The sequence below is a fragment of the Gossypium arboreum genome, chromosome 5 (assembly GCF_025698485.1).
Source record: "Gossypium arboreum isolate Shixiya-1 chromosome 5, ASM2569848v2, whole genome shotgun sequence".
In the NCBI taxonomy this organism is placed as follows: domain Eukaryota; kingdom Viridiplantae; phylum Streptophyta; class Magnoliopsida; order Malvales; family Malvaceae; genus Gossypium; species Gossypium arboreum.
Window position 1 is genome coordinate 83,994,724 of NC_069074.1, and position 26,773 is coordinate 84,021,496.

At 33.3% G+C, this 26,773-nt stretch overlaps 3 protein-coding genes across 4 annotated transcripts; 2 read left to right on the top strand and 1 right to left on the bottom strand.

Moving 5' to 3' along the window:
* Positions 1 to 2,714: 2,714 nt before the first annotated feature.
* On the top strand, positions 2,715 to 8,313 carry LOC108453005 (UBP1-associated protein 2C-like). 2 transcript variants are annotated; one of them, XM_017750869.2, is made up of 2 exons: positions 2,715 to 4,183; positions 5,831 to 8,313. In XM_017750869.2, the coding sequence occupies exon 1, from the start codon at positions 2,884 to 2,886 to the stop codon at positions 4,180 to 4,182; it is 1,299 nt and encodes a 432-aa protein (XP_017606358.1). In that variant the 5' UTR covers positions 2,715 to 2,883; the 3' UTR covers position 4,183; positions 5,831 to 8,313. The 2 variants fall into 2 exon arrangements, with proteins under 2 accessions (XP_017606358.1, XP_052884027.1); XM_053028067.1 differs by having other exon boundaries at positions 2,717 to 4,183; positions 7,811 to 8,313.
* Positions 8,314 to 8,786: 473 nt separating this feature from the next.
* On the top strand, positions 8,787 to 13,307 carry LOC108489875 (uncharacterized). Its single transcript, XM_017794585.2, has 6 exons — positions 8,787 to 9,190; positions 9,956 to 10,145; positions 10,314 to 11,553; positions 11,633 to 11,752; positions 12,368 to 12,522; positions 12,937 to 13,307. The coding sequence occupies exons 2-6, from the start codon at positions 10,053 to 10,055 to the stop codon at positions 13,135 to 13,137; spliced, it is 1,809 nt and encodes a 602-aa protein (XP_017650074.1). The 5' UTR covers positions 8,787 to 9,190; positions 9,956 to 10,052; the 3' UTR covers positions 13,138 to 13,307.
* On the bottom strand, positions 13,295 to 15,304 carry LOC108489876 (protein trichome birefringence-like 31). Its single transcript, XM_017794587.2, has 5 exons — positions 14,763 to 15,304; positions 14,508 to 14,679; positions 14,207 to 14,406; positions 13,902 to 14,048; positions 13,295 to 13,814 (listed from the first exon to the last, which is right to left on the bottom strand). Exons 1-5 carry the CDS (start codon positions 15,122 to 15,124, stop codon positions 13,460 to 13,462), a joined length of 1,236 nt encoding a protein of 411 aa, XP_017650076.1. The 5' UTR covers positions 15,125 to 15,304; the 3' UTR covers positions 13,295 to 13,459.
* Between the last annotated feature and the right edge of the window lie 11,469 nt (positions 15,305 to 26,773).

The window sequence follows — 26,773 nt, forward strand, 5'->3', positions numbered from 1 at the left end:
TTTAATTTTGATTAATATATATGATTATTGTGGAATGGGAGTAAAAGTATTTAATTGTCATAAACTTTGAATATTGTAAAATTTGAATTGAAATTATACCATAAAAGGTGGAGGTTAGAAAATCTTTATGTTTAAACCTTTATAGCTTCAAAGCTACTTTAATCTATTATTGTGACCTTATAATATTTTGTAATTTTTTTTGTGATATGGTATATAAATAAATATCTAACCATAGTGATTGATTAGTAATATGAATTTGTTATTTGCTATGTTTAATATATGTTTATTTATACTTATTCATTTTATTTTTATACGAGTAAATGAAGTTTTGAAGATTCAAATTTTTATCATCCATGTCAAAAATAAGTGCAAAAGTGTATATTATTTAAAATAAATGAAGCATTCATTAAGGTTATATGATAAAATCATTACATGCTCTAAAGAGCTAATATTGCATCAAACTATAAAAAGCTGTTGAAGTGCTAATATTTTACCTCCTTGTGATGCAAAATCTTGTAAAGTAGAATATTATTTTTCAAATGGAGAAGATATATGTTGAAGGAAATCTTTATGTGTTTTACATTAAAACCATAGATAGAAATGACATGAGATACTCGTGTATTTGTATTATAAATATTCTTTGAAGCAATACACTTCACTTATATGATTGACATATGAGATAGTGGCAAGAAGTTCATAGTGTTGCTATGACCAACTAGATCATCTCAAGTCAATGATGATGCAAAATAATTTGAAGAGAATTTATACGATTTTATTGAAGAATGAGAAGTTATCTTCATTTTAATAATTGTCATCAATACTAGTTCTTTGGAAAAAAATATTGAACTAACATTAGCTAAAGTTAGAGGTTGGTTGCATTTTTGGATGATATCCAAATAATATATGAGCTCATGTATCACATGTATGCAACTCAAAGTTTGCAGTATTATTTCTTGAAATAATTTGATTGTGCACAATCTCTATAGTATGCAATTTGTGCTAACAACGCTGGTGCATTATATCCTAAGCTTGATTTTCGTAGTTTTAGCTGAGATAATATTAAATTGTCTATGCCTATATATATTATACTTAATGGTTAGCAAAACTATGCCTCCATTTAATTGCTTAACCATTAATATAAGAATAGCTTTAAAATAAGCATGTAATTTTATTTGCATAGAGCCAACATGCAAGAAACATTTGTCCCATGAGAATTGGTTTTCATTTATAAGCCAATAAATTTCATCTACGACTATTTGGATGTAAAATATTTATTTTATATTCTACCATAATGCACTAAGATGGACCATCAAGTATGAAATTTAGAAAATTTAGAATTTTTATTTGATGGTAAAAGTTGAAAAGAGATATATATTTATAACTTTGAAAAAAAATTATCATGTTGCAAATTTTCTTCGTAATAGGGGGAGACAAGTAGGACAAATAAGTATAATTATGTCATCACTTTTTATGATCCCCTACTAATATTATGTACACAAAGTTTGAAGGAAAAAAGTATTTGCTAGACATGTTTAGTGATGACATGTAGAGATTGCATATATTAGATGATACATATACCAACTAAAATGCTCCAAATAATTATGAGTCCTAGAAGGACAACGTGATAAAAATAATTTTTGGACACGCTAGAAGGATGACAAACTAGTTGGTTCTATAAATCAAAAAATTCTTAAAAGAAAAGAGTAAGAAATGAATATCATTACAAGTTAAAGGAGGCGAGAGTACTCATAAGAGGTTCAATACTTGAAATTATGAATATAATAATGGAGCTGACAAAAGGAAATTGTTGTTGACAACGATAATATACGTAGAACATTTAAATGTTATGGAAAAGTGAGTATCTTGAATGAAAATATACTTAAAAGCATTGAGATGGGAACAACTCATCAAAATAAATAGACGCTTCTATTATAACTTATAAAATGTGTCTCGGACATGAAGTCCAAACATTCGACAGTTGTAAAGCTAAATAGAATATATGTTAGCATAATAATAAAAAAAATACAAATCATAATATATAGAATTGACCTATAATACAAACTTTCACAAGAAACTTAATTCTGATTATAAAAAATGATTAATTTATGATATTATCAGTTCAACATACTTCATATAATCAAAGCATTATCAATTAACCTCGTTAACCAATTTCCTTTTTAAAATATTTCAAATCAAATTAATGTGTTCAACATGCCCTTAACCCTTTTCAAATCAAATTAATGTGTTCAACATGCCCTTAACCCTTGTTCTTGGTCCATTGCATAGTCTATTTCCAAGTACCATAATCATCAACATTTCAATATATAAAGTCATAACACAATGAATCATAGTTAGAATTTTTTTTACCCTATTAACCAAGTATGGAACAAAAATAAAAACCTAATTTGTCAAGCTAGTTCAATCAAGTTTTATTTTATAAGAACAACCCGAGTACAACTCCTATATTTAATTTCAAGCTCGACTATTTTTATTTGAGATTGAATATAAAATTCATACTAAAATTATCGAATTAACTCGCAACCTATTCAAGCTAAACAGTAAGGTACTCGAATTCAAGTAGCTAGGTATCCCAAACTCTAGTAGCTTGTAAAACTATTTCTAAGAGTCAGCCCAGAATCATGGTTGAGCCCAATATCTGATAACAAAAATTTAATTGAGCCATCGGCCTAAAACGAAAAAGGCTTAAAAGGTTGGCACCCGAACTATAAAGATAAACACCGCCATACGCCACTCCTCGTATCCGATACATACAATAACGTCCTTTACTAATCTTGTTCTTCTTTTCTTTAACCTCAATTTGGAAGGTCTATACCTTTCTTTCTTTAGTGCTTTCTAGGGTTTGGGTTTTAAGAATCCTTAGAGATGCAATTCATGGATCCCACCAAGAAACGCAAGCTTGATGAAAATGGTATTATTTCAGCGGTATCGGAACCTGACCCAATCACCAAACTAACCCCACAAGATGGCCGCAAGCTAATCGAGCGATTCACCGTCGATCAACTCCTTGACATCCTCCAAGACGCCGTTTGTCGTCACCTTGATGTTCTTTCCGCCGCACGCTCTATTGCCGATCAAGATCCATCTCAAAGGAAGCTCTTCATCCGTGGGTTGGGTTGGGATACTACAACCGACGGCCTTCGTTCGCTTTTTTCGGTCTATGGGGAACTCGAAGAGGCGGTTGTTATCCTCGACAAGGCTACTGGGAAATCCAAAGGGTATGGATTCGTTACCTTTAAGCACGTCGATGGTGCTTTGCTTGCTCTTAAAGAACCCAGTAAGAAAATCGACGGTAGAGTCACGGTGACTCAGCTGGCCGCAGCGGGGAATTCGGGGACGAATACTAACCCTGTGGATGTTCATATGAGGAAGATTTATGTAGCCAATGTGCCGTACGACATGTCAGCGGATAAGTTATTGGGTCATTTTGCACAGTATGGGGAAATTGAAGAGGGTCCTTTGGGCTTCGATAAGCAGACCGGGAAATCAAAGGGATTTGCTCTTTTTGTTTATAAGACGGCAGAAGGGGCTCAGTCGGCGTTGGTGGAGCCGGTGAAGAATATTGATGGGAGACAATTGAATTGTAAGCTTGCTATTGAAGGGAAAAAAGGGAAGCCAGGACAAGATGGGATGATGCAAAGTGGAGTTGGGGCTCCAGGAAATACAGAGATGGGGGTTGGAGGACATGGTGGAGGTTACGGTGGCCCTGTGGGGCCTGGTGGACCAGGTGGCATGGGTGGTTATGGTGGGTTTCCCGGTGGGTTGCAAGGGCCGCCCGGCCCAATGGGTCATCCTCATCACTTGAATTCTTCAGGAGTTGGGGTTGGGGCATTGAGTGGGAGTGGAGGCGCCGCTGGTGGTGGTTATGGTTCTGGCCTTAGTGGGCCGTATGGTGGTTATGGTGGACCAGGTTCAACTGGCTATGGTGGGTTGACTGGTGCTGGTGCAGGGGTTGGTTTGAGTGGTGCAGCTGCAGGGTCTTCTTTATATAGAATGCCACCAAACTCTGTTGGGATGCCATCTGGGGGATATCCGGAGACTGCTCATTACAGCTTGTCTTCTGCAGCTGCTTTCCCCAGTCAGCATCACCAAGGAGCTGGGACATCCCCTGTGCCGAGAGTTCCACCTGGTGGAATGTATCCCAATGGACCACCTTTCTACTGAGGTAGTTCTCCTTGTTTTGGTATTCTGTAAATTCATTTATGCTACACTAGGTGTTATGCGGTTTTTACTCTTTGCTGATTAGTGACTTGATTTCTGTCTTTGTGGTTGCTTGCTTGCTTGTTTTGTTGTACATATTTGTTCCTTGTGTGCTGTTGCTTGAAACTTTTTGGTTCTTTTCCAGCTTTTTTCTGAGTTGTGTTACTTCTGTGCTATATAGTTGCTTGATTGTCTGTATCTAGTGGTTTTTCCTTTGTTGAAGATACCATATATTGCTGCATTTTGTTGCATTTTCAAATGGATTTTTTCTGTTGCAGATTTTAAATCTTCTATTATATACCCAAAATTTCAAAATTTTATGCCCATATATTGAGACATAAGTATAAATAAACTTATCTATGTGTGGCTGATTATCTTTAATATTAGTGAAGCCTCTTATTGTTTGTCATGAATCAAGTGACTGACACCACTTGTTAGTGAATTTTTTTTTTAAAAAAAGCATGTTAAATCTTAGTAAATATAAGAAATACTTTATATACCTTTTAACTTCAGGTGTTGAAAGGCATGTTATGATCTTAGGTTTAATCAAGGTTTAATCATGTGTACAGAACTGTCTTCTGCAGATTGTGGGTTTTAGTGAATGGATATTGTCTTGATGAGAACAAGCTCTCTTCTAAATTTTGTGAGATTGAAATGTTTCTAACAGTGAGCACGCATACAGTTCTTTTTGGTAAACATTTTTAACTAAGATGCATACAAGTCCTTTGTGTACACATTTTTAAGTATCTGGGTTGATTTTATTTTACCAATGTCCATTATTTAAATGATGTTGAGATAAGATGATATGTCCATCTGTAGTCAGTTTTCCAAATATAATAGCAGTTTTCTTATGTTTGAGTTTTCTGTCTCCTTTTATGTTTATGGAGTATTTAATATTCTAAATTTGTACTCCAGAATGCACACTTCATTTGATTCGCAGCAAGGGGCAAAAATAGAATAGCTAATTTTAATCTAAAATGCTTCTTCCTACTTAACTGATATTTCATGTTCAACTTGCCATAACATGCCAGCTTTGCATAGCATATTATAATTTTGATATTCTTCTTTCTTTGCTTCTTATAAACTAGTGAGGTGGTCAGACTTTGTGCAGAAGCCAAGATATCCTTTATGCTGCCTTAATCTTTCTAATTGTTGATTCCCATTTGCTATGTACCAAAAAGAAAAATCTTTCTTTGCTTCTTATAATCTAGTGTATTTTTTTTAGTTGATTACCTAATTTCCATTAACTACTCTGAGGAAATTTTATCCTCAAATGGGATCTAGCTTTGCATTATTTCATGTTTCAAAATGTTTTTGATCATTGTGGAGTTGTATGACTTCTTTTTCCTGTTTTATTGCGTGATTGTTTGTGCTGCTGTTTAAAATTTTCTATTTATTTGATTGGATATGATGGCTGCAATTGCTTTGCTTCTATTTGATCTTTTGTTTGTTTGAAAACTGAAGAAAGTTTGAGCTGATCCATTCAAGTAAGTGCAGTGTTTGTTTCTATTCCACTAATTTTGCTTTATACACTGCTTTTCAATTATCTTTGACATTTGTTTTGCTTGGTGATGTGGAATGATGAATTGAGTTGTCAATGGGTTTGATTCAGGTTTATGACAGCTTGTTGGGCGCAGATGCTTTTTGTGGTTCTGGTGATTGCGTGAATGCAAGACTATATATACTCTGGCTTGATGAATGTATTTGCTTGGCTCTTACAGCCACTTCTCTTGATCTGCACCTTTAAGATGTTTATTTCTGATTGCTGGTTAGCAAAACTTGTGACATAGACTAGCTTTTCTATGTTAGGAACTTCTGTTCCAGTGGCCCTTTTAATCATTAGTATAGTTTTTTAATAATAAAAGTAGTGAGTTAATGTTTTTTCCCCTATTCTTGCCGGTATCTACAGTTGCTACCACATCTCCCTTACTTGGAAGTTTGTTTCTTTGTTGGTTGATGTTGCTATAATTTTGACTTTTCTATCTTGTACGCATATTCAAGTTGAATGTAGTTCTTTATTTTTCTATATAAATTATTTGGGGTGTAATGAACCTACACTGGGAAGTTGTTACTATGTTGTTAAATAAATGATTTCTTTTAGCACTTAGCTAAACAAAGCCATTTTCTAATGTAATTTATTGTGTTCCTTAACTACTTTGATGTACCCAGTATATCTAAATGACAAAGTTTCCACCCTAAGATGTCTTCAAGACTTTTGTGTTTGCATTTTATTATTTAGTTGCAAGAGTTTTGGTTGCCTTCTTGTGATACTTGCCTATATTCCTTTTATTGAGGAGAGGTAATTCTGGTTTCCTGAATGTGTTCAAATTTGTAGTGTACCCTCAAAACATGGACCTTTTGAGTGGGTTCTTGTTTCACTGAAGAATCTAATAATGTGAAAGTAGCAAGTACTTATAAGTGTATGTGCTGCTGCCAGTTTTTGATGTTGTGGTGCTTGTATAATCTGTGGTTGTCATTGGGTTCTGTTGGATTTGTAACTGAGCACATGCTGTGTACCAATTTATTGGTGACAATGTATCTCTTTCTCCCATGAGCTGCAACTGTCTCTGGCAGTCATCTTTGTTGGTTGACTTACTGTTTTGTGCACGGTGGAGTAATGGACTGTTGTCTGTGCGGTTAAGTATCTTGTAGGTTGTGCAGGAAACCATTTGAAAGGCTAGTGTTTAGTTTCCCTTTATCTTTCCTGGTGGTGGCAGTTCCTGCAGCTAATAATGATATTCTATGCATTATGAAATTTTTTTAGTCTACTTGCTGAAACCAAGGTCAATATCCTGTTGGAATGGAGTTGTTCATTCCATGGATCTAAATATGCCTTTCTCCCAGAAGAAAATATACGTTTCTAATGGCTGTTTTTGGTTAATGGAGTGAGACTAAGAAGGCTTTTCCCTAGTCTTTCCATCGAGCTTCAGTTGGCAACTTTTCACATTAATGTATGATGATATTCTTGGATGCATAACATGCAAGATTTCTCTATAGATGAATTTTTGAAAGAATTTCCCTGTGTGATATGCTTGTGGTGGCTGATTTTTATACCTGCTCCTTTTAAATTATCTTGGCTTGTTTCTCTGAAGAGGGGTTCATGTTATGAATGATGCATTTTGTTTTAAGGAGTTGGAAACCATTTGATCGTGATTTGTTTTTGCTTGCCAAATTTGCAGACTGAATTGTGTCAAGTCTTTTAACCATGATATTTGGATACCCTGTTGACTTTAAATATCTTATCCTAGATACTAAATTTGGCTTTTATTGGAAATTAGGATTCTTTTCCATGGTGTCATTATCTGATGAAAAATTAGGCAATTTGAACTGACCATTTACCTAGTTATGTTGTCGCCCTCTTTCGATATTCTCATTTATCTATCTAGGTTGCTTTCAAGAATATTTTTTCCCCATTTTGAAGAAACAGGAGCATATATTTTCACTTTGTTTGACTATTGGCTAGGGGAGTTGAATTGTCTAACATCCTTTTATGGTGTTGAGTGGAGAATTGATGCTCTGTTTTTATGCTAACCGGCATTGGTATCTTCTTTGTTCTCTGCCCTTTTTTTGGCCATTTCCTGTGGAACAACATTGAGCATAAACCAACCTCAAAGATAAAGATGGAAGGCCGGATGAGGCTGCACCCCTAAGCACTCAAATGAAGCAAGTAATGCGCGCTCTCAATACAAAAAGAAAACATCAGCAACCATCAGTCCCCAGGAGCCAATCGAAGACCAGATGATATTGCAACCCAACCTTGTGATTGCTGGAGAGAAAGTGGTTAAGTGGTGGGCTCATTGGTGATGTATTAGAGTGTACAGTTTTGTATACCTAACCGGAGGAAGTTGTCATGAAATTTCCTTAACTCCACTCTTTGTATATCTTTGTCCTTAATTTGAAGTTTCAGAGGATCCAACAAATGGTCTTATCTTTTCATTAGAAAGATGTGAAGTAGCTTTTATTCAAAGTGTAACCAACAAGTTCAAAGAGCAACTGGTTTAAGAAATATCTCAGGATTTCAATTGTGATCGGTCTGAATAGTTTTGATAAAATAAAATTAATATATATTAAACATAAAAAAGAAATTAGTTCCAAGTTATTCGAGTATTAGTATAATCAGTTTTTGGGTGGGTGCAGTGGTTATTCCCTATTCTATTTTCTAAGTCTTTGATGGTCTCCATGGTTTTAGTTTAATTGAAAATTTAACGAGAAAATTTTTATATAAATATATATTCCTTTTTATCATTTTGATCTTCTTGTCCTAATGTAGGTGTAATAGCAAGTCACTAACAGTGATTACAAAATTTTAAATTAAAATTTTTATTTACTCCTAAAACTATAAACATTTATGTCAATAAATTGAAAATTTTGCACCTCAGTATATTTTAATTTTATAATTAGAGTTGAAAGATTATGAAGTATTTTCAATCGAAATTCAAAATTTAAAAAAAAACAAATAATAAAGGAGATATATCATAATCCATAAAACTCACAATTAATTATTTATTATTTACTGTTTCATCACAATGTATAAGTATGATTAAAATGATAGTGATGATGGTGACATGGGTTAATTCCTTAAGATTATGAAGTTGATATTATAAATGCAAAACTGTTTCCTTCCTCATTCCTTAGTTTCAAAGCATTATCTTTATATACCATATAAAATTGTACTTCAATTCTATCAAACTTCTTAGGTTATCCATTACACGTTTTCTCACATTAAATTAAATCATACTTTCCTTAATCATTAATATACTTATAGATTTTCATTAATTAATTGTTTTTATTTTTTTTAAAAATAAAATTAGTTATAATTTTCCATTTAATGATAACAACGGGGTGGTTTACCCATTAAAGACCACTAAAAACCCCTCCGCTTTGTCCACATAAAACCCCTTTCTCCTCTCTCAATAAACTCTGTTGATCAACGGTATCCGCCGTCCACCACCGGCCACGGCCACGGCCACCAGTAAGCCAACCCATCTTCTCTTTCTTCTTTGTATTGTTCTGGGTTTTTTCTTATATTCCTCAGTCTTTGTAATTCTCATAAGTTTTTCTAAAATTGTTTTAACTTTTAATGAATTTGGACTCTTTGTGATGTAAAGATCTATGTCCCTTAGTATATGTTGATGTAAAGCGAATTTTATTTATGGAAAACAGCTGATGATTGTGCAAAACACAATTTTTAGATGATTTTCGTGGTTTCTATTTTTGTGCATGCTGCATGCATGTATGTATGTATGTATGATGGTGATGAAGTGATGTGTCATACATTGTCAGGGAAAATAATAAAACGAAAAATACTTCTTTTATGTAATGTTTCAAAGCAATAATGGGAAAAGAAGATTTCTATTTTTTCTTCTTTTTAGTGCGATTATACTTATGGATGGTTAAATCGGTGAAAACTGGGGGCATAACGCAATGTTAATTCTTAGTTTCCTTGAAATTTGGTTTTTTGAGATGGTTAGTCATGGAGGATATTGTCGGTTTCAAGTGCTACAAGCTGTTAATTTGTGAAGTGGATGAATTAAAATGGGTTTAGTTGCATATTATCACATAACTGTACTTTGATTGAAATGATAGTAATTGGGAAGACAATTATGTATGTCTCAATCTATTTGCACCTTTGAATTGATGCTTTCCTGATTTAGATGTTGGCGGTATCACTCATCTGGGTGTTTTTATTTTCATCAAGTTTTTTAAGTGTTCACTACAATTCTGCAATTTTTTTCAGGCTAAATTAAAGACTCGGGGGGCAGGAATAAGGCCATATACCTGTTGTTAATACTGAGGTATGTGTGGCATTGACTTTAACAATCTGACACTCTGTGATGGATTCTAGATTTAAAGGTATTGGCTGGGTGGGGGGCATTTACCAGAAGTTTGAAACGTTGTGCCATGAGATGGATAATATCGTGAATCAGGTATTAATTCTTTGATCCCATTATGAGGGAATTGCTTCCTCCCATCTTCAGCCATGATGTGGTATCAGTTGGCTGAATGAACTTATGGTGATTAGTAGTGTTTGATGCAACCGAGAATATATATGCTTTGGCTTTCTTTCATAATGTTGTAAATGGCTTTATCTGCAGGACACTGTCAAATATGTTGAGAATCAGGCACAAAGTGTGGGTAAAAGCATGAAGCGATTTTATTCTGATGTTATGCTTCCTCTAAAACATGATGCCAAAGGAGTGGCTTTAAAAAGAAGCACTACAATTGGTACCTCTTTTGAATCAAAAGTTGCTGAAGTTGATCCCATTGAAAAACAGCCTGATCATGCTTCTAATGAACTTTTCCGTTCAGTTCAATTAAGTATTCCGGCTTCTGTTGATGCCTTTGATGGGGCAGAGTCGGACAAAATGTCCCCACTAGTTAGTGATGTTATGAAAATTACAAGCTCTGATGTTAGCAGAGAAGAAAATGGCATAAGGAAAATGGCATCCAGGTCTGATGTACCGGAGCTGATATCTCAGAGTGAGGATAAATTCATTGATATGGAGTTCCAATCCCCTAAAAGGGAGACAAAAATTAGTGATAATAGTACAGTTGATGAGGTAAACAAGCAGCTTGAGTGTGAGTTTGGTGAGATTTGCCTTGTAGACCAACCAGGTAACCTTAATTCTGTGGATTCCCTTTTGGGGAAACAAAATCTAACTTCAGAACAAGTTGCTGGCTTTTTGAATGATACAAAACCTGAAGTGAACCCAGAGGAACATGCCACAATGGAAAAGCATTCGGCAACCATGGTGTCAGGTTTACTATCTCCTTTTGAGAAGGAATCCTCTGGATCTTCAATGTTGAGCAAGTTCATTGATTGTAATGAGAAAGAAATGCCTTTCGAAGCTGAGGTTCCTCCTTCAACTTCAGTTCAGGATGTGAGAAAGCCATCTGCATCTGATGTTTCAGAGTCGACCTTTCCTGGTGAGGAAGAATCATTTGGAGCTTCAATGGTGAATGAGATTGTTAATTGTGATGATGAAATTCCATCTGTTGTTCAATCTGATGTTTCTTCTGCAACTTTAGTTCAGGGTGACCAAAACGAAAGAAAAGATAAAAATGACAGTGCAGGTGTCTCTGACTGTGTCTCAGATGCTTCAGGTGATGTTACTTCTTACAAAATGACATCTTCAGGCATTCGCTCTGAGGAAGTTATGGCAGAGGTTGGAGTCGTTTCTTCTTGTGGTTCAGTGTTAAAGGAATTTTATTTTCCGGAGAAGAATTCGCTTGAACATTCACCTGCAAAAGCATTAATTTCTCATGACCCCATTAACGTGGCTGAATTGGCAGTACCCATTTTGTCTGGGAATGACTTGTCCATGGCATCTCCTGGTTAACATCTTGTTCTTACGTTATGATAAGCATATATTTTCTCTCTTGTGGAATTGATTTTCATCTTGTGATATCGCAGAAAATGATGCCTACAGAACTGCTAATAGTCCCAAGTCCCTGACTGAAATATCAGGAAACAAAAATGTTTACTTTGGTGGTGAACCTGCTCAAATTCAGGCTTTATCCTCTTCTAATATTGGTAAGCAAGCAAAATATATAGCTTGATTGCTTTCTTCTCTGCCTTCCTTTTAAGTGTGTTTCTCCATCCTCATTTTTGTTAATTTCAAATATCAATAGCAGTTTTTGTAATTGTGATATCAATAATGAGGATGATGATAATGCAAACTGTACAGTTCCGACCTTGCTTGACATAATAATAATGACAAGAACTTTGTACCAAAAAACTGTTAGAAACTTCAGAAACCAAGCTTACTTTAATTGTGTCTAGTTTTTTTTTTTTTTTTTTCTGCCAATTGGGATACAAGCCACTATTGTTCAATAATGAAATAATAGTGACGTTAAAAAGGAGGTTTCTTCAAGCGATATGATGGTTATATATTTTAACGGTTAGGTCAGTCAGCAACATGATCAAAATGACTTTCAAATTAATCAATTTGTGTTTGTGTGTACTTCTAAGGTATGAAGTCACTAGTCTTTGTGAGTGATGAATGGTTCTTTATGTTATGCATTTTTGGTTATTGGTTTGCACCATATCATAGAAACTTTGTTTTACGTTACCTTTTGGTAGAACTGTTGAATGCAGAAGCTTAATAACTGTAATTTTATTTTCTCTAATTCTGAGAACCATAAACAGGACCTATAGATGATCCCACTGATGATATCAATATTTCTTCCATGGAGACCATTGAATTGTATGATGAGGTGAAGCTCGAGGATAGCTGTCATATTCCCGATGTTACTGCACTTAATGCCGTCTCTCATATAATGAATAAACACAAATCATACAAGGTCGTTCTCTCTCTCTCTCTCACATGCGCACACACACACACACACACAGAGTCAGGTGCATTGGAGATCTTCTTTGCAACATGAGAAATAGCTTTCTCCAATACAATTTTCTGTTTTCAGTAAATTCTTATGAGAAAATCATATGTTCGCAATGCAAATACAGTTGATATTATGAATATCTCTGCACACGAGTCATTTATCAGGCAAAGTACTGGCAATTTAATAGTCAGTTTTGCTTTATTCATCTTGAGACATGCATTACTATACAAATGAAAACGAACTTTAAGCTACTTTCAGTGTGATGCTTTAGGCAACTGGGACTGAATTGGAATGTATGCCTTATCTGATAGGAGCTTCTTTTACTTCCAAAATAATCCTTAGCTAATTTGCTGATTTGTCATTTGCTTTCAATAGAAAAGAATCAAGGATGCTTTAACTTCGAAGAAGAGGCTGGTGAAGGAGTATGAGCAGCTAGCAATATGGTTTGGAGATGCGGACATGGGGTCAGACCACAATCATTTCCAAACTCCACGTCCCTCATCCTCTACTGCAACCTCAAAGTCCAAAAATACGCAAACGGAACTTGTATGTGATTCCGACTGGGAACTCCTTTAACCACTTAAACAAATTATGTTGATTAGATTAGCTTCAACCGGGTTCATTCTCGAGCCTTTTCCTTGTGCCAAAAGAATGAGATACACTCTGAATATTCATGAATATGCAGGTAATCGGTCTGTCTTGTAAATCAAATTTCTATCATAAATGGCACACATTTCAAATTTTAACAGTATATACCTATTTCTTTTATATATTTTCCTTATACATATTCAGTGGACATGAACCATTTCTTCACACTCAAGCTTGATAGCTGAGACACTTTTTTGCATCATCATTTTGACGTTCATCTCCAATTTTTTGACAAGCAATACTGTTGAATTTACAAAAAATTTTGATAACTCTGCAACAAATATGCATACAAAATCTCATTCCATGTATCAGGTACTCCTGGTAAGCACCAATGAATGCAATCAGCAAAATTCAGTGGGTCAGCTCTTTGTTCCTTTGTCAAGAGCTTGCCTCTTCGTTCTCCGAAAACTGTCGTATGAGCATCTTTCCTATATTCTGATAACTGGGTAATGTTCAAAAATGTGACATTGATTTTAAGGTCTTGTAAAACTTCATGAAGTATCTCCATGATAGCTAGGTTAGACCCCGTGCCCCAATATGAACCTTGGATGGGGTAAGACTCATTGAAGCAGTTTCCACGGCTGCCTGGCTTCCATTCCCAGCTCCTGGAATGGAAAATTTCACAACAATTATAAGCTTTTCTTCCCATTGTAAATGAAAGATTTTCTAGTTAAATAACCAGTAGAACTCACCACAGGTGTGTTGGGGACATACTCATGAAAAAAACCTTTTGAAGATGAGGATTAATGGTGGATTCTAACCAATTCCCCCAAGTTTCCATTGCAATTCTATAGGCAGTTGTGACATTATATTCTTGAACATCCTCCATGGATCCGTAGCTGAAACCAATGGCCAAAATGAGTTTCAAATATGGATATGATTTTATAGCAGATTTGTGGATTCTGATTTAGATGGATATGTTCAATTTAGATTTGTGATTCCGATTGATTTTATAGCAGATTTGTGGATTCCGATTTAGATTGTACGTCGTACTTACGTAGCGTTGATCTGAGGCCTATACATCCACCATACATAGCTCTCAAATACTAACACATCCACTCCTTCCCAGCTCTTGCCATGTTTAGATATGGAGTCAAGGTTGACCAGACGTTTTAATACAGTATGATTTGTCGCATGGTCAGAGATAGATTCCACAATGAATGGAGCCCAATAGTACTCAATAGTTGCATTGTACTCCTGTATTATAATCACCAACAAGCAAATCATATCACATAAATCTTGGAAAAATACACTGCAATTGTAAGTGTTATGGTCAATGAAGATGCAGGTTTAAGTACCTTGGCTTTGAAGACCTTCCTAGGAGGATCTCTTTTAAAAGATTTCTTCCCTTTGGGAATCACAGATTGTACCAGGCAAACCATTGATTCAAATTGGGCTCTTTGAACTGAATCCCCTATGAACATCAATCTTTTGTCCCTCAAAATGTCCAATAGCTTCAATGGATCAAACCTGCAAGTCACAGCATACTTTAAGTAATTCCCTATTTACTTTCATGTATATATATGCATATATATATATGTATGTATGTATACCTTGGTAGGTTGCATGCATGAGGCTGCCATCTCCAGTTTTGGTAAAAAGAATCAGGCCTGCCATTTTTTAGACAAGTTGTTTGTTTAACCAAGTAAGGGCAGCTATTTTCTTCATAAAGAGGATATGAGACATTGTCCCAAACCCATTGCCCTTCAAACAGGTTGCAACTTTCATCCATCCGATCTTCCGGTAAAACAAAAACCGATTTCCTCAGCTTCTCCCGTTTGCCATAGTACTGAAATACATAGCTTTTGCCACTCTTCAAGCTATCAAACACTAATTGTGCTGTTCCTAAAACAAGAAGGGAAGCTAATAAAACAGGAAACAATGATTGGATCCTCTCTGCAGATTGCCCCTTCATTGAGCTCAAGAGGATTAGGGGGACAAAGGGTTTTTCTTTTAGTTCATTTGTTGTTACAGTTTTTTTTTTTCAATGTATTTGAAGACTTATCTTCAAACTTAAGCTCTCAAAAAAAAATAGCACCTACCAGCTGTTAGGATCAAGTTTAGATAGCAAGTTAAAGATGCTCAATGCAACCTGTAACAAGTTAGTCATCATGAATGAAAGTGAACCAACATTCGGAAATTAAATTGAAAATCATATGATCTGTTGGTAGAATATCGGATTTGGTCATAGTAACCAGATTGGTATCTTAAAAGTACCCCAAAGAAAAAAAAAAATTGAGAAAAGGTGCAACATCAAATTCCCAGAACTAAACAGTGAACATCAATGGTTGGTAGCTTTGAATTTGCTGTTGTTGGTTCATCTTTTACTTCTTTTGAACTTCATATGTGCTTTAGATTGTGACACTTTGGGGGTTTAGAAAACTGATCCATGTGGAAACTTGAATCATAGATTACGGCTAATAATTGTTGTTGGTCTTCATTTAGAATCCATGGAATTGAACTTAGTTTCTTTTTGGTCAGTTTGGTGACATGTTTGATTTTATTTTTATTTGTCAATAAATATATAACAACTATTTTTGTTTTAAGAATTAAATGAGAAATGGGCATCTCAACATCTTCGTAATTAAATTTTTGTTGACTTAGAAATCATACTTAAATTACTTTTTTATGTTATAAAATTAAGTACCAATTAAATACAAATTATGAAGTTTAGGGGTTAAAATATGTATTAACCCATTATATATTTATATATATTTTATTTTATATAATTTATATATTATAAAAATAGAATTCGTGTTAAATAAGTGTTTTACAAAAACGTTAACTATCCATCCATATAAGTTAAGACTAACATTATATATATTTGATTTAATATTATTAAATATATTAACAAAAATAATAAGGCATCGAACTACTTCATTTTCACGTGCATTTTTAGGCAATTATTATAAATTTGTATGAAGCTTTTAATCTATTAATAATTTATTTATATAGATTTTAATATAATTATGTTGGGTTTATATTTTATTTCATATTATGTTTCAATTATTTTTCACATGTGTTGTGTTGTCTCTCAATTATATAATATTAGAATTCATCACAGTGAAAAATATTTCTTTTAAACAATAAAATTTATATAATTTAAAGATAAATTAATTAAAATTAAAAATATTTTTACGTAAATAGTTATTTTCAAGAGAAATTATTTATTAGTATAAATAAAATAAATTAATAAATTAGTGGATTATTTTCTTTTAGTATCTATGGTATATGTTTGGGAATCGTGGTTGCCCTCTCAATAATATTGTCTTTAAGATTCAAACTTATATTCTCAAGAGAATGTGCAATCTATCTTATCACTACATCCAACACTTATTGGTGAATGATTTTTATTATGGTAAATAAGATATTTAGAATAAAGAAAAAGTAGTTTTAGAAAAGTAGTAAAAAAAAAGTAAAACTAATGCAAAAGTTACCAATATTTAAAAATATATATGATTTATTTTATATTTTAAGATTATATAATATTTTTATTGGTGCTACTAAGTAGAGTAATTTCAAACACTTAATAGTCAAGGTGAAATAAAAAAAATTAAAGTTCGAAATTAAATTGTAATTTTATGATAATAAAAATATAATTTTACCATTTTAATAACTTATATCTTTATAATTTTAAATGATTAAATCAAATTTTTATCACCAAAATACAATTTCACCTTTATAGATTTAAATTTTTAAAAATTTTAAAGAGCCTAAGGTGTCGATCCCTGCCAACGCCTTAGCTACACCCCTGTTAATACCTATATAATAGTATAACTTTTTTATTTCTTTTTTTTTCTTTAGAATAGATTTTGTATGATTTATTTTGTAGTTTAAGATTATGTATTTCTTTTTTATAATTGGTGCTACCAAAATGAGTAATCCCATACACACTTAAGAGCTATATATTAGTATTAGGGTTGTGTGACCTGAATTTCATCATTTGTTAAAGAAATAAAATATGGACTATGCCGCACAAGTAAAATCTATATAGAACTTTACTTCTTTTATTTGACATTGATTAGAATAAGGTTTTTCAACCTTTAAATAGATGTAATCGAAACTCTTCTTGTATCATTCGTTTTTCAACATTAGTGAATTTATTCTCCTCAGCCCGTAATTTTTTCTCGAAAAAGTTTCCACATAAAATTTGTGTGTTCTTATATTTCTTATTTTGTAATTATTCTATTGCCATTACCAATGTCTATTATAACAATTAGTATAGATTTTGTATTATTTATCATAATAATTATATTTTAAGATTAAATTATTTTCCTTAGAAAAAAGTCTAAATTCATTTACTTTCAATGGTAATAGATGTGATGAAGATTTCTTGAAATGTTTTTTTTTTTGCAATATATAGTAAATCCTGTTAAAATTATTTTCGTGTTATGTATTAATTAAATTAAAAATATATCTTCTTTTGAACTCTTATGTGTCATGTTTTAAATTATTACACGTTTTTATAATTGATTATAACTGTTCAATTTTAAAGATATTATATGTGAGCTTTATTTTTCATTTTTAAGTATTATGAATTTATAAATTTATTTGGTTGATTGAGTCTTAACTCGAATGATATCGGCATTGTTATTAATGTAGGAGGATGTGAGTTCGAATGAGCTGAAGGGTGATATCTTCTTATTTAAGGGTTAAAGAGGGGCTTTGAGTAATTCTAGACATTGTATCAAAAAGAATAGATAATAAGAACCTATAATGAAATTAATATTCAATTCTATTTTTATTTATTATTTTTAAATGATGGCTAAAGTAGCCCCTGATAATACAGTTATTATACCTATCAAAGATATTAAATTCAATACGTAAGATATAACTATAAAAAGAAGAAGTAGGCGGGGTACAAGAAAAATTCCAGCAGCTACCATAGTGGCAACATGTATAAGAGTCGAAATAGGAGTAGGCCCCTCCATGGCATCAAGTAACCATACATGAAGAGGAAATTGTGCAGATTTAGTAACTGTGCCGGCAAATAATAATGAGGCACAATATTGGCAAGTTAAATTAAAATTCATATCAATTTGCTCTAAAAAGGTTTTCTTTTCTAATTTTTAATTTATTTTAAAATGTCGTATGTAAGAGAACTACTCGTACATCATTTCAATATTCTTAATTGACTCATATAGAGATCCAATTACACCGTGTAAAAATTACTTCTGTAATTATTTATATGTTTAATATTTTAATGATTCAACTGCTAAATTTATTAATATAGTTGTTTTTGTCATGCATGTAAATTTTTAACTCATCGATATCTCTATCATATCGATTTAAAATATTCTATGTATTAAAATATATTCAACGGTTAAAACACATCCAATAGTTAAAAATTTTAAATTTACGTCAAATTTGACATGCAAGGTCTACATGAGTAGGCCGTGAAATAGAACAGTTGGATCATTAAAATATTAATCATATGAATAATTACAAAAGTATTAAAAACTACTTTAGTTTTTACAGTGAAAGTGGATCCCCGTGAACCTAAACCTAAACAATTAACATAAATTTAATTTCCATAAATAATCAAATATCAAATATTAATATTACTATAACCAAAAGATAAAAATTAAAAACCTTATATGTCAAAAACGCCCCTGGGAAAATGTAAAAAAGTCAATTAAGCCCTTATGTTAAATTCGCACCCAATTAAGCCCCTATTGTTAACTAAAATAACTAATTAAGCCCCTCCATTAACAGATTATGTTATTGACCATGTTGACCGTTAAAATAAATTGATAGACAAATTAGATAGTAACACAAGGCAACTTTTGGTTTAATTTAATGTTTTTCCCATAAAATGAAAAAATTATAAAAATAAAAATATTAAATATTAAAAATTATTTGAATTGTTAAAATTGATACAAACTTATTAAAATTATATAAATTATAAAACTTATAAATATTATAAAAATATAAAATCTAATAAACTATTAAAAATTATAATTAGAATTCTTAAAAGATAATAAACATTGTATAAAATTATTAAAAAATTAAAATTATTAAAATTGATATAAACTTATAAAAATTAAAAAAACTAAAAAACTTGAACTGGACCAATTAGCCTAAATTCAGCAAGGGTACCGGTCCAGGAAAAGCCATTAGACTGGTTGACCTGAGAATCGGGCAGTTGAATTGATTTTTTATTTTTAATATTTTTATTAAACCAAATTTCATTATCCAACTATTAGCATATATCATAATGAAATACCCTAACCAAGGTTTTCAGAACTGGATTGGTGATCAAACCAATCAATCCACTAATTTGCCAATTTGATTGATCTATCCAGCTAAGTTGAATAAAACATTACAAATTAAATATTTAAAAAATATTTAAAAATTAAAAAAAATCAATTCAATTGTCTCAAGTCAACCGATCTAATGGTTTTCTTCGGACTAATACCCTTATCAATTTCGATCTAATCAGTCCAATCGATTAATCTGATCCAGTTCAAGTTTTTATGATTTTTTATATATTTATAAATTTATATCTCCATTTTTATATTTTTTATAAATTAATCCGATCTAGTTCGGATTTCGGGGTTTAGTTTTATCTTCATCTTTGTACTCTTCGTTATTTTGCCATTATAGTAAAATTATCTTTGCCCGTAGTTTTTTATCCTCTTTGGAGGGGCTTTTCCATGTTAAATTTGTGTGTTCAATTTCTTAATTTCTTTCGTTATTTTTTCTTGTTCATTGCTTAATCAAGTCAATCCTTAACAAGTGGTATCAGAGCTAGTTCAGTTTTTACAGATCAGTCTGTTCAAAGATGGCAACAACAAGGTTTAACATTGAGAAATTCAATGGTGTCAAAAATATCAATTTGTGGCAAGTTTGGATAATGACAATTCTAGTTCAGACCAACTTGAAAAAGGTCATTACTAAGAAAAAGCCCTAGAATTAGATCAGTTAAAATGAGAAGAGCTTGATGAAAATGTCTTATCTGTAATCCAGTTGTGCCTTTCTAATAAGGTATTGTAGGAGGTATTGATGGAGAAAACCTCATTCACCTTGTGGAAAATGTTAAAAACTCTTTATGCAATTAAGTCTCTAGCTAACCGTTTAGTGTTAAAACAACGTATATTTACGTTTTGCATGAACGAAGGTGAGCTTTTTAGAGATCACATCAGTCAATTCGTTACCCTTTTAAACAATTTAAATAACATTGAGGTTCAAATTGACGATAAAGATCAAGTTATGCTATTATTGTGTTATTTACCCACCTTCATACAAGTCTTTCAGGGAGACCCTAATTTCTGGTAGAGATAAACTCTCGTTTAAGGATGTGAAAGATCATTTATTGAGTAAATACAAACTCAATAATGAGTTTAGTTCGAATAGCAAGACAGATAGGCAAGCTTCCGTTTTGGTAGCATAAAAGAAGCGAGACAAAAGGTGTCGCTATTGTAAGAAGTTAGGTCACGTCAAAGTAGATTGTTATAAACTGCGAAATAAAAGGGTTGCTGAGAGTAACGAGGAAGATGTAACGATAATTTCTTATTAGTATCAACGGGTGAAAGCTCCGAGCTTACGTCCTAGTGGATCTTAGATTCGAAATGTTCTTTCCACATGTGTCCCAATAGAGAATAATTCTCCACATACAGTTCGGTTGAATGTGGAGTTGTAAGCATGGGAAATGATTCATTAAGTAAGGTAATTAGTATTGGTACTGTTAAAATTAGGATGCACGATGAGACTATTAAGACACTCTCAGATGTTAAGTATGTACCTGATTTTTGAAAGAATCTCATCTTTTTAAGTATTTTAGACTCAAAAGGCTGCAGAATCAATATCGAGTTGAGCGGCATTGAGGTGTCTCGTGGGGCTCTTGTTTTGCTAAAAGGTAAAATGGCCGATAGCCTTTATATTCTGGAAGGTTTTACAGTGACCGGTAAAATCAGACGTCCCTCGTCCATCACGAAGTTGAAGTCAACTCGTTTAGAGCGGAGGTAATTTAGTCATAGGAGGGAAAAATGTATGATAGTTTCGTTGAATAGAGGTTCTCTTTTGGATGCAAGTTTTGAAAAGTTAGGGCACTATGTTCGTAAAATCAGACCTAGATTAGTTTTGATTTAGTAGTGCACAAGTCGAAAGCTAGAAGTCTTCCAGCTTCTAAGCACAGATTCGACCCAGTTAATTCCCTGCATAGTTCGAGATAGACCCGTGGCGGGATTTTGGCAAAGATGGCATTTTGAAAATTCGTGTCAAAGTGGATATTGTTAGAGTTGTGTGACCCAGATTGATAATACTCTAGAACGACATATTTCTATATGCTAATCGCATGTTTATTTTGAGTATGATCCTACTAATTTGGGCTATTTTATGGTCTTTTATCTTTTAGGGACTAAATTGTAGGAAAAAATAAATTTAAGGGCAAAAAATATGAATTTGGAGATAAAATGGGCCAACATACGAAGTAGGAAAGAAGTGGTGCTGAAAATGCAAAGTATGGAAGATTTTTGGGGCAAAAATGCAAAAGAAGAGATTTTATAGCATAATGTTCTATTTAATGTTTAATTATATTAGGATAATTATTAAGAATAATTATTTAGATTTAATTTTAGGATTTAATTTTATTTATCTTTATTTATTTCTATTTATCTTTTAGAATTTAATTAGGAATAGACTAGGTTTTCTAGTACTATAAATAGGGAATGGAGTGGTACATATTGGCGATCTCTTTTTTCTGTAAATACTCCTCTCCCAAAAACTCTGTCTTTTTGTTATCTTCATATTTTCTTCAATAAAAATCTCATTTCTATTATATTTATTTCTTTCCCAAAAATCATAAGCCACTAAACCAATTAGCCGAAGGTTGTCAAAATTCCCCAAAAAGGTTCATGAGGCTTAGAATCCGCGCTTAGCCTTCTCAACAGGGTATTCATCGTTTCTCCGCATTACGGGGCTGACGCTTCCGTCCATGTCCCTTAATAGGTGATCTTTTCAAATTGTGCAAAGAACAGTCGCTTTGTACATTTTGGGAAGGTTGTATAGTCGGTTCGTTGGCTTTCTGCCTCAGATGTTGGCGAATCCAAGAGATAAAACAGTGTGGTATTCGCCGTTGGGAAGTGATGATCTAGTAAAAGATACTCCTACAAAAGCGATTATCGGCTAGAGTCAGGTTCCGCCAAATTTTAAGTCTAAATCCTTGGAGCTGGTGGTCGTAGGCATCCTTTACCACTATAACTGGCTTATCCTGCTCGAGAAGGGTTAATTAAAAGCCAATGATTGAACCCAAGGCGGATCGAGACAACCGGAGGCTGGAATCTCGCCACATAAGAAACTCTCTATTTTCAAACTTTGTTTATTTTTATATTCTCCATTTTAATTTTTGCAATTTATTTAATTTCGCAATTTCAATTCAACTTTAAATTCTGTTTTTATTTTTTCCAGATTGAAATTCTTAATTCTGTTTTTTTTCAAGAACGCAAGTTTTCTTGGCCAAAAAATTGTCCAAGGTTTCAAGAAACGAGCATTCGTACAATCTGGTCCTTGAGGATTCGACCCTACTTCCCTTTACTATTATTTTTACTATTTTATAGGGAATAAGATATTTTTGGTGCTCTCAACGATGCATCACAAATTCTAAGAAATTGCCTGCAAGTCAAGTTAAATAAAATATATTTTCTTTCTAGAAGATTTAGTATTTATTAGTATAATATATTTAGCATTTATTAACATAATTTATTTAACTTACGAATTTAGCCTATAAATAAGCTCTTTTACAACATTAGAAAAACACCCCTTAAATATTAGAACTCATAACATTTTTGAAGAATTTTGTGTTTACGTTTTAAAGGTTCTTTGTTTTTCGGGGTTTAATTTTTATCTCCATCTTTGTACTCTTCGTTCTTTCGTCATTATAGTAAAATTATCTTTACCCGTGGTTTTTTATTCTCTTTGGATAAGTTTTATCACGTTAAATTTGTGTGTTCAATTTCTTAATTTCTTCCATATTTTTACTTGTTTGTTGCTTAACTAGGTCAATCTGTAAAATAAGCTTAAGTGTTTGCAAGTGTTTAAGGTTTCCAATTGAGTGGGGTAACTCTTTTCAAAACCTTTTCCGTGAAACATCTAGCAAACTAGAGGGACTACTCCAATTTGTTTCAGGTAAAGTACAAAATGATATTTTTAAGATATGGAAGAGGGAAAACTTGGGTTGGAAATTTTCCTTGCAGATAACAGGAAGTGAGACTTGTCGTAACCATTTTTTTAAAAAAAAGGGTATCGACTTGGAGAAAAAAAACGAAAACAGGAGTCGCCACCAATCTTTTTAGGTGTGATCGGATCACCTTAAGTTAATCATTTTAATAAAAGTTAAGATTTACTAAAATGATAATTTTGGTCTCGAAAATCGAAAATGAGTTCGAGAGTCGATTACGCATACGAGGAAGGATTAGCACCCTCGATCGCCCAAAATTGGTACCTAGTTGATTAATTAGTGTCTTAGTGTCGAAAATTTGAAAACTTGAAAGAATTTAAAATACGATCCCTCTTTGTAAAGAAAATGCTCAAATGTTAAGGACCTTCTCGTCTCACAATATAAAATGTCACATCCAAGAAGTTAGGACACGACACCTTGAATTTTCGAGAGCGATCTTGCCTTTTATATAAAAATTCGTGTATTTCAAAAGGTTATTCATTAGTTAAGGTGAACGAGGAAAATCGAAACCCAGTAAGTTAGGCACGTTTCCTCGAATTCCGAACACCGAATATTGCCTTTACTTGCAAAAATCTTATTTCGAGATAACAAAATGCCATACCCAGTAAGTTAGGGCACAACACCTCGTATCTCCGAGAATAAGCATTTTCAAAACTCATGTCATGATTTAAAAGAGTATTCCGTTATTTAGGTTAAAGGAGAAAATCGAAACCCAATAAGTTAGGGCACGATTGTCTCGAATTACCAAATACGGAATATTACTTTATGAAAGAATTATTATTGGGTTGGATATAATGATAATAAGAATAATATTAAAGTAAAGTAAACAATAATACTATATATAAATATATATATATATATAATAGAAATACACACTACTATATAATAATAATAATAAATATAGAAATACAAAAAGCAAATATAATAAAATATTAAATTAAAGTAATAAAAAACAATACTATATATAAATATATATATATATATGTATATACATAAAATATACACTAATATATAATAATAATAGTAATAGCAAAAATAATGAAAATATGAGTAATATTAATAATATATTAGAATACAAAAGTAAAGTAATAACAATAGGGTGATAATAATAATAATAATACAAACAATAATACATATATATAATAATAGTAGTTAGAAATAAAAATAATAGAAGTAACAATAATAATAGTAATAATATAAATAAATATGGAGAGGGCATATATAATATAATAATAATATAAATAATAATATATACATGAGAAATAATAATAATAATATAAATAATAGTAAAAATGATAAAATAAAAAAATAATAAAACAAAGCTTTCAACTCTCTTTCTCCCTCTTTTCTAAATCCGGCCGTTGGTCCGGCTTTGCTTCGGTCATGGACCCCCATAGGCCGCCATCGGCGCCACCATACACGGCGGCCGAACCTCTTTTGCTTTGATCTTTGATTAATCTCCAAAAACTAGCCTTTCCAAGAAACAAAAACAACCTTCTTTCCAAAAAACAAAAAAAAAAAACCTCCAAAAAACAAAAAAATCCCCCTCTAACATAGTCTTGAATGGCTTTTATAGCCAAATTTTACCAATAAATTTTTTGTAAGCAAGTGGAGTGGTTGGAGTAGTTTAGGTGGCCAAGGTGGGTGGTTTAGGTGGCCAAGGTGGGTGGCCAACAAGGGTGGTGGAGTAGGTGGCCAAGGTGGGTGGCCAAAAAAGGTGGTGGAGTAGGTGGCCAAGGTTTTTTATTTATTTATTTTTGTGTGTTTGGGTTGGGCTAGTGTAATGGGATTAGGTTGGGCCAAAATTGGGTTTGGGCTTGTAACTGGGTAATGGGCTAGGTTTAATTTGGGTTTGGTTTTATTGGGCCCCGGGCAAAATTTGGGCCTTACAGCTGCCCCTCTTTGCTCATTGGCATGTAACGAGAATGGAGCAAAGACTATAAAAAGGACCAAATTTGCCCGGTCTGGCTAAACCTCAAAATCTTGCTCCTCATCTTCCTTAAAGGTATTCTGATGTCTTCAAGAGTGTCAAATTTGCTATCTTCAACTTGCTTCTTGAAAACTCAGGAACACCGATATGTTATTTTTTATCTGCTCTCTGCCAATACAGAGACGCCAAATCTGTTATCTTCGATCTACTCCCCACCGCTAGAGAGACGCCAAATCTGCTATCTTCGATCTGCTTTTCGCCGCTACAGAGACGCCAAATCTGCTATATTCGATCTGCTCTCCGCCGCTACAGAGACGCCAAATCTGTTATCTTCGATCTGCTCTCCGCCGCTACAGAGACGCCAAATCTGTTATTTTCAATCTGCTCTCCGCCGCTACAGAGACGCCAAATCTGTTATCTTCGATATGCTCTCTGTCGCTACAGAGATGCCAAATTATCTTCGATCTGCTCTCTGCCGCTACAGAGACGCCAAATCTGTTATCTTCGATCTGCTCTCCGCCACTACAGAGACGCCAAATCTGTTGTTTTCGATCTGCTCTCCGCCGCTACAGAGACGTCAAATTTTGTTACCTTCGATCTGCTCTCCGTCGCTACAGAGATGCCAAATCTGTTATCTTCGATCTGCTTTCCGCCACTACAGAGATGCCAAATCTGTTATCTTTGATTTGTTCCCTATAAACACAGGGTTAAATTAAGTATTTTCAACTTGTTCCCTATAAGCACAAGATGTCATGCTGAAATCTTCGATCTACTTCACTGTAAGCACAAGAATGTCAGATCTGCTATCTTCGATCCGTTCCCTATAAGCACAGGGATGCCAAATCTGATGTTTTCAACTTGTTCCCTATAAGCACAGGGATTCCATGTCAAATCTTGGATCCGCTTCACTTGTAGCACGTGAATGTCGATCTGCTATCTTCGATCCGTTCCCTATAAGCACAGGGATGCTAAATCTGTTGCTTTCAACTTGTTCCCTATAAGCACCGGGATGCTATGCTGAAATCTTCGATCTACTTCACTGTAAGCACAGGAATGTCAGATCTGCTATCTTCGATCCGTTCCCTATAAGCACAGGGATGCCAAATCTGCTGCTTTCAACTTGTTCCTTATAAGCACAGGGATGCCATGCTGAAATCTTCGATCTACTTCACTGTAAGCACAGGAATGTCAGATCTGCTACCTTCGATCTGTTCCCTATAAGCACAGGGATGCCAAATCTGCTGTTTTCAACTTGTTCCCTATAAGCACAGGGATGCCATGCTGAAATCTTCGATTTACTTCACTGTAAGCACAGGAATGTCAGATCTGCTATCTTCGATTCGTTCCCTATAAGCACAGGGATGCCAAATCTGATATTTTCAACTTGTTCCCCATAAGCACAGGGATGCCATACTGAAATCTTCGATCTGCTTCACTGTAAGCACAGGAATGTTAGA

What these genes read in the sequence shown, in the direction of transcription:
- LOC108453005 (XM_017750869.2), top strand. Translation starts at nt 2,884, where the DNA reads ATGCAATTCATGGATCCCACCAAGAAACGCAAGCTTGATGAAAATGGT.
- LOC108489875 (XM_017794585.2), top strand. Translation starts at nt 10,053, where the DNA reads ATGGATTCTAGATTTAAAGGTATTGGCTGGGTGGGGGGCATTTACCAG. An exon ending in TGGATAATATCGTGAATCAG is followed by an intron (nt 10,146 to 10,313) that starts GTATTAATTCTT and finishes CTTTATCTGCAG; the next exon opens with GACACTGTCAAATATGTTGA. An exon ending in TTTATCCTCTTCTAATATTG is followed by an intron (nt 11,753 to 12,367) that starts GTAAGCAAGCAA and finishes AACCATAAACAG; the next exon opens with GACCTATAGATGATCCCACT.
- LOC108489876 (XM_017794587.2), bottom strand. Translation starts at nt 15,124, where the DNA reads ATGAAGGGGCAATCTGCAGAGAGGATCCAATCATTGTTTCCTGTTTTA. An exon ending in CATGCATGCAACCTACCAAG is followed by an intron (nt 14,680 to 14,762) that starts GTATACATACAT and finishes TGTGACTTGCAG; the next exon opens with GTTTGATCCATTGAAGCTAT. An exon ending in GGAAGGTCTTCAAAGCCAAG is followed by an intron (nt 14,407 to 14,507) that starts GTACTTAAACCT and finishes ATTATAATACAG; the next exon opens with GAGTACAATGCAACTATTGA.